Source organism: Anopheles aquasalis, chromosome 2 (assembly GCF_943734665.1).
Source record: "Anopheles aquasalis chromosome 2, idAnoAquaMG_Q_19, whole genome shotgun sequence".
NCBI classification, from domain to species: Eukaryota; Metazoa; Arthropoda; class Insecta; order Diptera; family Culicidae; genus Anopheles; species Anopheles aquasalis.
Window position 1 is genome coordinate 22,807,493 of NC_064877.1, and position 10,008 is coordinate 22,817,500.

The following is a 10,008-nucleotide window of genomic DNA, read 5'->3' on the forward strand; positions in this document are numbered from 1 at the left end:
CAATGAGCTTCAAGCAAAAAATGGACTACGATCGCGGGTGGTGATTCGATACAGTCCCCGGGCGTTGCCTGCGCTTGATGGTTCTCCGCCGATTTTAGCTCTCTCGACTGCAGCATCCCCTTGGACACCTTGCAACCCGGGAGGACGTTGCACATCATCCAGCGAAGCCACGCGGCTGGCCAGCAGCTTATCTTCCGGTTCAAGCAGCGTCTCAACGAACAATTCCCATGCTCGAGAATGTGAGCACAACCCTGCAGGAACGAAGATCACACAAAGTTAGTGGTTCTGTTTGCCTTCCCCCTTTTGCTGCACATCTTACCGGCAATATTGAGACCACAGCCCGGTTGATGGGAGCCACCATTCGGATAGAAATCAGCCGTCCCTATCGGATGCTGGAACCCTAGCAGCCCAGCGTTCGTATGGATCACCTCCACGTACATGGCATCCCGTACGCCAATCCGATTTTCCGGCGAATGGATCGAAAACAGTGGCAGTGCCGGATCGAGAGCGAAGATCGTATGGATCTGTCCGGTCGTCACGGTTTTCCCCGCGATTCCGGCCACGTGCGCACCTAAACTGTGGCCAATAAGATACACATCCTCCAGCAGCAAACCACCATTCCGTTGCAGCTCATCCAACAGCCCCCCAAGCGCCTTCCCGACCATCGGCACACAACCTACCGCCTTCGCGTAGTTCCAGGCCATCGCACAAACCGACCAATCCACCACGATCACATTGTAGTTCCACTGTAGTAAATACGTTTCACGAATTGTCCGCGCAACCGGTGAGTCTGCACTGTTTAGCCATCCATGCACGATCACTCGCGTGGGTCGATTGGCACCAAAGTTGGACACCGCGATCGATTCGGCAGCATTCGATGGATCCAACCGGTAGCCAGTGTTACCGATGTCCTGTGTGGTGTAGAGTATGAACGCGACATCGCCAACCTCGTGCGTTGACTTCCGGCTTATGGCCTTCCGGTGGGTCCAAACCCAATCACCGCCAGCTGTTGGAATGGCGATCCAATCCGAACCTTCCGTGGCTGCTGCTGGATGTGCGATCCACGGGAGCTCCAGTGGCCCCGCTAAGACCAAGGTCCACGCTAGTACAAGGAGAGGTAAGCTCGAGGCCATCACGCAACTTACGAGACAACCAACCGTTCGCGATGCTGGTTTGGTTTTGAATCTTGAGTTGCTGCAGTTCGAGCGACAGCAGCGACGAATATAGAACATTTCGCCATTGTTCACACTCCCGAACGCCCTATCTGCCTATCGCTGTCAGTACAATCTGATATCAGGGGATGCGCGACGGTCCGGTGGGGGTGGCGAGCGAGTAGATAACATATCAAACGATATCGTTCGCTTACCTTCAACCTTCCTATGGTTTCCAATGGCCTCCAATGACCGATTCTAAGGTCATCGCTGTAGCATGACTTTCGGGAAGATTCTACCCTCACGTCTTGATTCGAATCGGTTACGGCATCGAGCTTATCAGGAACACAGCTCAATGCCAAACCGTCTAATTAGCGGTCATAACAAATCCCCTGTTCCTGGGAAGTAAAGAAATCGTGCAGAACAAGAGCATCATTTTGTACTGCGGTTGAGCGACGATGAATCAGTTTGCTTCGATGAGGGGAAAGAACGGTCTTAGATCAATCAGATCTTCGATAATTAAAAGTGTCGCTTATCTAATAATCATAACACTTTAAGGGGAATCCGCATGACGCTATTCAACCGAAATAGAAGTGGCGCAAAAAGGGGAGAGTCTCTGCTGACGAACAGAAAAATCCAGCATTGGCCGGGGCCTGGGTCAACGATTTCATCTACAGCAGCAATGACCAATGACAATGTCCCGGGCTTACTGTTATGATCGTGTACAGGCACATAAACACACAGACACCTTGGTTACCCACGGCCATAAGCACAGCACCATTCCGTCCCAACACACATTCCGGCTCGCTACATCAATCGCTACAATTATAAGAAACGTTTATCATACGGAATCGCGTAGCGTGCACGCAATGCAGCTTCTAACCAGTTCAATCAGGCCTGTGCTAGACAGAGGAGCAGAGAGGGAGAGAGAGAGAGAGTGAAAAACCCACTGTCTTAAATTGAGCTAATGCTGGACAGTATTCTACTATCCACTCCAGTCCGTGGCCTGTTATTTGCTGCTCAGCTAAATGATGATCAAACATTGTCGGCCTCCGGAGATGTGAGGTTGTGGTTTGGGGGATGGGGGACGTGGACAGTCGCCTAGTGAGCCAGTTCGCAAGCATCACCGGCAAACCAAACGGCTCCAGCTTCTTTTAACACTCCGGTAGAAGCTCCGATAGCAATTAGCACATAATGGCACACGGCTCACATCGTTTGGCGTCAACATTAGGCACAGATTAAGTCAGCCATTTTTTGGGCGCAACAAGGAAGCACCAAACGAGCTGGGTGGTCCGCAAGGAGCGGGACCGAAGGAGCGGTAGTATCTGATGTGCCACTGTGTTAGTATCACTATCAACCCACGAAAACAATGTGTGGCGTGTGAGAAACAGTGTTGGACGAATTTCGCCATCCTGGTCCGCGCCCGTAATGCTCCAAACACTCACACATAACGGATGACATTGTTGTTGACGTAGTAGCGGCAGGAATTCCGGGGTGGGTTTGGGTTTTTTTCAGCCAGCGAACGATCAGGTGATGCGATCTTCATGCGCGCTTGGCACGACGACGCACGACCAACGTCTTCCACGTGCTGACTGCACCAGATATGATTTATAGGTCTGGAAGTGTGGCAGTGACACCACAGAAGAGGTCGCACCGCGCGAACGGGTGCAGCTACTCGAAGGGTTGCGTGAGTACGAACGCTTTGCAACATTCCGCTCAAGGCCGGACGGACCGTGGCCGCAACAGAAGCAGCAGCAGCAGCAGCATCAGTAGTGTTGGAAGCAGAAGCAGGAGGAGGACTTATATTAAATTAGCCCACCCCTGCGAGTGTCCCCTTTGGGGTGGTAGCAGCTTGTTGGGCTCCGTTTGACAGCGCCAGTCATCAGTTTTAATCGACGGTGCGATCGAGACAGGTGCGTCTGAGTGATAAGTGAAACGATCTGAAGGTCTAGTTCTGTGATGCGAGCTCTAGTGGTATTCTGTTGTTCCTTGATGCTGCTACACATCAGCAGCACCAACGCGGATAATGCGTTTATCGATAGCCCACCGGAAGGATACTACGAGCGAACGACACTGGCAGGTAATCCATCGCGATGATCCTGCTCAATCGCGCCCTTTTTCGTCATTTTACGGTCCCTTGATGTATGCCTGATTCCAGATTGTGCCAGTCGTTTCTACGCTCAGGATGTTTCGAGTGCCCTAGGGTTCTTTATATTCGGTGGAGGTCGCGCATATCTCAAGGAGTTTCCGCATATGGTGAGTCGAAGGCGCGTCGGCGACAGAGGGGTGTCGTGGCGGAATGAGTGAGTCACGCACACTGAATAGTTCGTGCTTTTGAATGGCACGATAATTGCCCTAATTGCTGCCTGGAATAGATGAGCCGGCTTCCGATGAAAGCAATATGACACCACTATCACTATCTTTCGATCCGTAGGCTGCTATCGGTTGGACAAAGGCAAACACTGGCCCGCCAGTGGTGGACTACAAATGTGGTGGTTCGTTAATAGCGACAAAGTTCGTACTGACTGCCGCTCACTGTGGGCAGGATGAGAACAGGTAGTGTCTCGTGACTCTAGTGTGACTGCAGTGGAATGCAGCATTCCGATTACAATTAACACATTGATTGTGATCAATTCCATCCAATGTGCAGGATTCCTCCGGATGCGGTACGGCTCGGTGATACGAATCTGGCGACGGTTGAAGATGATGCCAGCGCTCAGCAGTTTAAGATCGTGGCGTTCACCGTGCATGATAAGTACAAGCGAAATAAGAAGTACTACGACATTGCGCTGATCGAGCTAGATCGTGAGGTTAAATTTACGGCCGCCGTCTGTCCGATCTGCCTGTGGCCGTTGGACAATTTGAGCGAGTACAGTGCGAGTCTGAAGGCGGTTGGTTTTGGGCAGACTTCTTACGGTGAGTCAGAACTAGGAGGTGAGGTGCAAGCACAGCAATTTTACCAGAATTTACTCGTCGTGGATACAGGATCCGATATGAGTCCAGTGCTGCAGAAAGTGTCGCTAAACTACTACGATTTTGATACGTGCAACAATGAGCTACCGCGCCCAAAGTTTCTGAAGGAAGGGCTAACGAAGGATCAGTTCTGTACCAAGACGCCAAACAAAGATGCCTGTCTCGGTGATTCCGGTGGTCCTCTGCAGATCGAGCTGTCGGATGTATCGAAAACGATTCCGTACCTGACCGGGGTGGTATCCTTCGGTACTGGCTGCTGGGATGGTTCGTTCGGTGTATATACGAAGGTTTCGAGCTACATCGATTGGATCCGTGAGCGAGTTAATGTGACGACGGATCCGATCGAGTGTGCCCGTAAATCGGAGTGTCTAGCATCGAGGCCCTTCTCCGATAGTCGGCTCAGCCCGCAGAACAATTCTCCATTCTTCAAGGTAAGCACCGGCGAGTCGCTCTGCAGAATCGAATCCTTCATTGGTGCATTGATCATTACAGGTGAACCTGCAAAAGTCGGATAACAGTAGCTTCCACCAGTGCACAGGAGCTCTGATCGACTATCGGCACGTCGTCACATCGGCTACATGTGCCATGCGCAACAATCAAAAGCCAGCCTTCGTAGAAGCAGATGATGAACTGGTGGAGATCGTCGATATCGATCTGCATCCGCGCTACGTAGCCAGTAAAAGCTACAACAATCTAGCCATACTCACGCTGGGCAAGTTCTATAATCCCAACAAAATCTACCAAATCATTGCGCCGGCTTGCATATGGAAGGAGGATCGTATCACCGATCTGATCGTCTTCTATTCCGGCTATGGTCCCGAGGTGAAGAACGAACCGACGGATAAGGTGAACAGTGTCTCGTTGAAAATTCTCGTTGCTCTATTGTCGGAGAATGGACGCTGTGAGGCGAATGACGCGTGGAAGGTGAACAGTACACTAGCGGCTGGATTCAACAGCGATTTTCTCTGCACATACAATCCGATCGATCTTGTCCCCGGGATTTGCAAGGTATGTGTGAAGGCGGGAAGGATCCGGTATGGAAATGTAATCCTTTTTTATCATGTAGCTTGAACCAGGAGGTTCAGTGTCCAACTTCCGCCGAGATAACATCGTCCCGTACGTGTATGGAATCAATGCGATCGACGAAGGACCATGTGGTGGATCGCAGAATCTATTCGTGGCGACTAGGCTCGCACCATCGTACGATTGGATTGAATCGATAGTGCTCAATCGATCGGTCGAAGATATTCCTGGCACATTAAGTAAGTGTAGAGATGATGAGAGAGCTTGGGTTTATCGTTAACACTCTTTGCCGTCCTTTCCAGACATTCGCTTTGGTGAAGATGCAGAAAGTCCGTCCAGTTTGGATTCAATCTTTTCCTATGGCTCTGGCCAGGTGATCAACCGAAATAATCTAGGTGAGCATTTTGCAGCACAGCGCATTTTTCAGAGAAAAAACAGTTTCTAAACATCGTGACCCTAGCGCACCTTCTCATTGCAGATCTTATCAACAATCACATTCGTCCGTATGGGAACGACCTTCTCCATCGAACACCAGAGACCACCGTACAAGGTAAACCCATTGCTCCATACCGACGTACATCATTACTTATTGCTCACTGTCCATTACGCTTGCTGTTCGCATCTGTTGCTTTTGTAATTAACAGTTTATCATCAATCATTGAGCAACACCCCGGAGACATACAAAATCTATGGACCACATTCCGGGTTCTCTCTAAAGAAGGGTAACGTCCGAGATTGCGATTAAACACTTTCAATCCTCGCGATAGCGCTTAAATACTTGTAATTTCTCCTTTAGCCAATCCGTTGTTGCATCCGCAAATGGACAATCTTGTCCGTCACAACGATATCCGGTACGAAGTGGTCCCGTCGATAGAACTTCCTGCTACGCATCTGATCCAGCAACCGAGCATCCCGGCGCGAAGCTATCCGATCCATCCCTACAACACTTTCACTGGCCAACAACAAACGCATCTACGCAGCTATCAACCTCCTGTGCATCATCAATCGCCAGCAGTACATCCTTATCATTATCAGCACCAACAACAGCACCAGCCTCAGCAGCGGCAATATCACTCGCAACCTTCTTCATCGATCGTCGATCACGGAGGCCTCGTATCGATCATTCGCTCCATCGAACTGTTCGAGAATGGCCACTGCACCTTACCAAGCGGGGCCGCCGGCCGTTGCCTGCACTACACTCGCTGTCCTTCGATGTACTGGAATGCCCAAAACATAGCCCCCCATCGTCACCAACATGACTTGATTCCCTACTGCAACCAACAGCAGCAAACCGTTTGCTGCCAGGCGTGAGGCCAACAGAGTGACAATCATATTTTGCGACCGGCTAGCGACGCGACGAGGGGGTAGAGGATATGAGTTCTGTTGTCAATCATTGTAACAACTCGGTGTGAAAACATGTCGAACACGTGGACAACCTTGCTGCTGTTCCATAAATACTCAATAAAACTAGTGCTACTGCATGTAGGAAGCGAATCGTTCTATCTGAGTGCATTGCACTTTTTTTAAACAATTGCACTTCTGGAACACTGGTTGATGTTGAATGTAATGTTTATTTTTAAACCCATTCAACTCATAACCTCTGGACGTCTCGGTCAAGCATAAATACAATGGTGGGTTCTTTCTCAACCAGCGCAATTTGTAAATTGAAATCTCACCCAGTTCAGTTTGCTTTAGTAAAGACGCTTAACATATTTCACTGTTGTTACCACTCCATCGATCTTTAGCTGCAGTAACGGCTCTCCGGGCCCATTTGCTGACCAGTCCGTAACCCCAGTAGAGTAAGCCTGATGATTGTGTTTTGATTGCAGTTCGTAAATTAAATCATCATCATCCGTTGCTGCTGCTGCTGCTCTAGGGCTCGTCACCACAAGCTTAAACTTACCGCAAAGATGCCAACAGATTGCATAACAGAACGGCAAAGGGGGCCCATCATGGACAGTCACGGGCCAAGCTGTGGTCCAGTTATGTAGTACCGCGGCTCTGGCGGCGCGCACAACACCTCGCAAACGAAAGCGCCCACGAATTTATCGCCGATCCGCGATGTAGATGGCTAGGTGAAGGTGGTAAAGGTTATTTCCTGATTGATGAGCCGTTCAATTGGCCGACACGGATTCACACGCTGGGAACACTCAGGGGCGCAAACCGGAGCACGGCTCATTAGCTTCCCGCGATCCCTTCACAGAGCACCGGGTATTGATTGTGGTGGTCGATGGCTTTGCTCGAGGGCGAACAGAACATGGTGCATCAGAATCATGCTTTTTGTTCTGAATTCTGAAGCAAAACATCGGATACAGCCATCACCTTTATAAGAGCGCGACCCAACTTTAGCTCACCAATCTTCAGCGACGTTTCTCACGTAAATCATGTGTTGCAGAGGACGATCACAGTCCTCGGCGATCACCTCGCTTCCATCACCATCGCTAATTTATTGTTTTCTCGGATTGGCAATTGGATTCGGCGTCCGAGATGGCGATCGGGCTGTCACAGTGGCGAGGTTCGCTCAGCAAGCTTACCGATCATCCAAAGTAAGCAAACGATCATCTGTGTCGATTAGTGGTATATGCTTCGGAGGGGCTACATATGATGGACATGTGTGACTTCAGCTCGATGAACTCATTCGCTTTCGATTCGCTGATGTTGATTCTATGCAAACGATGGTTCACATGGTACGCTTGGTAATCCATTTTCTCCGTTCTGGTACTTCTTTCACGCTTTGGCGTTTCCAATGACCTCCTCGGCATGGTCACCGATGGTTTGTTAATCAACCAGAAAAAAGGTCAAAACATACAGCCTTGCAGCTTGTTACGGTAGATGACCCTAGTTCAAACAGGAGCATGCCACATGTTGCCGTCAACGATGCTCTGCTGCAAAGCAACAACCAGAACCTCACCTTACCGAGCGACATTAGCATACATATTCCGCATATGCAACGTGTACTGCACACCAGTTTGCAGTATACGCCAGCCTGCACTCTAATAAGACACTTCAGCAGCGCCATCGAGACGCGCTACTAATTGATATACTCTATACAAACTACCCAGAAACCGGTGAGGCGTTCGTGAAAGGTGCCCATCGGGTGCACCGTGTGCATGTGTCTGCGATCATCTCGACGATAAATTTAACCTTTACAGACGACCTCCATCCTCCTCCATCCCCGACCCAGCGATGGCCTACGGGGGATGCCAATATTTAAATACCCGTTGGGAGCGATGGCTGTGCAATGTATCGGTTTACTGGTAGTGGTAGGTGATGATCTGCCTAAAGTGCACATCCTGGGCTACCGTTGTTTTCTCGTGTATGCTCCCTCTCCCTAAGCTACTTACAATTTGCACCAGATAGTGATCGCTATGCCACGCCGGGCCGTTACTCTGGTCACGCTCAATAATTTAAGTTAAGAGAAGCAGATCGAGTATGCGCTAAACCACCATGTCGGCATGGACGCTTTAAGCGCATTTTGTCCTCGCGAGATCACTGCGGATACACACAAAACCATTTCCCCTTTTAAAACATAATAGATCATGTTTGCATGATCATGAAACCGAATATTAGTGTAGCGCTTGCGGAGTTGAATTGGAAGAAAGCGAAAAGCCATCAACGGATCGCACCCCGCCGGTCATCACGGAAGATATGGGAAAACGTGGCCAAATAACCACGAGCGCCTCGACGTCAAAAATCGTTTGTCGGCCAGCGACAGCGACAGACGCACCGCAGACGTATTGGGCGAAGGGTGGCGCTCTGGGGCGTAAATCCCCCTTATTAAGCTCGGCCGATGGTGATTAATTAATGGATTACGATGGTAATAAAGATTAATCGTTCGACCGGGTTTCAGCGTCAAGCGTCACTGGCACAGGAAAGGTCACGTTGATTAGCACCGTTTATATCGCCCTAAAGGCACACAAGCACACATCACGTCACGATGGTAGAGGTCAAGTTTTCCCTCTGCCCCGTGGGTGGGTGTTGCACGTGCCCGTCGTCGTCGTCGTCGTCGTCGCCGTCGCCATCTATATCATAAGGACTGCGATGACTGACAAGCTGACTCACCGTTACTCAAACACAAGTTACGTAAACGATCCAATTCTGTCGAACGTGTTTTTTTTTTGGCTCCACTGTGAGCCGGCATGGAGAGATGTGTGTCTCGAGGATATCCATACGGAGACAGCCCTGAGAGGAGATTGAAACATTCTGGAGCGAACCAGAAGCGAATGCCGTTGTATTTGTAATTGTAGAAAAGTCGAAATGGCACACAAACGAATGTCTTAGCTATCGATACGAGACCTCGACCGCTTGACGTAGACCAGCAGGGACATTGTTCAATCAGCGTGCGTACCCTAGATTCAATCAAGCAGCTGGTTCTCGATCCTCAAACAATTTGTTAGCGATATTGAATGGCGTTTCGTGTTGGCAAAAAATGTGCTCTGCCAGCGAACACGCAAAGTAGGACGAATCCGGAGGCCCTGAGGACACAACCGACACGAGGCCTGCCAGCGCACATTGTTATCGCATTCCACCTTCACTCGATCCCGCTCGATGCGGCTGATTATGCTTTGAAAGGATACGACACCGCGCAACGCAGCATGAGCTTGCAGACCGCAAACGACACATGAATGAATGTGGCTTCTTCATTCCATGAATCGATGGCGGTGGCCAAGCTCAAGGGCTACTCGCATCTGTGATCATTGTGTGGCCGGATGGGTCGAAGATCGCCGAGATATGACCAACGGTCGGCACCGTTTGTCAAAACTCTGCCCAATCAAGCGCCCAACTCAGCGAATGATGCATGCGATGGGCGTGCAAGAGCGCGGGATCGAGATGTTTATTAATATTAAACGAAAACGCGGCG

At 50.1% G+C, this 10,008-nt stretch overlaps 2 protein-coding genes across 2 annotated transcripts; one reads left to right on the forward strand and one right to left on the reverse strand.

Annotated features, from left to right (window-relative positions):
• Positions 1 to 9: 9 nt before the first annotated feature.
• On the reverse strand, positions 10 to 1,133 carry LOC126572771 (phospholipase A1 VesT1.02-like). Its single transcript, XM_050232382.1, has 2 exons — positions 320 to 1,133; positions 10 to 251 (listed from the first exon to the last, which is right to left on the reverse strand). Exons 1-2 carry the CDS (start codon positions 1,131 to 1,133, stop codon positions 10 to 12), a joined length of 1,056 nt encoding a protein of 351 aa, XP_050088339.1.
• A 2,010-nt stretch (positions 1,134 to 3,143) lies between these two features.
• LOC126572772 (uncharacterized) lies at positions 3,144 to 6,468 on the forward strand. The gene is made up of 11 exons (XM_050232384.1): positions 3,144 to 3,231; positions 3,310 to 3,407; positions 3,586 to 3,707; positions 3,802 to 4,067; positions 4,137 to 4,555; positions 4,617 to 5,132; positions 5,191 to 5,386; positions 5,450 to 5,542; positions 5,608 to 5,697; positions 5,792 to 5,869; positions 5,944 to 6,468. Exons 1-11 carry the CDS (start codon positions 3,144 to 3,146, stop codon positions 6,456 to 6,458), a joined length of 2,481 nt encoding a protein of 826 aa, XP_050088341.1. The 3' UTR covers positions 6,459 to 6,468.
• The last annotated feature ends 3,540 nt before the right edge of the window (positions 6,469 to 10,008 follow it).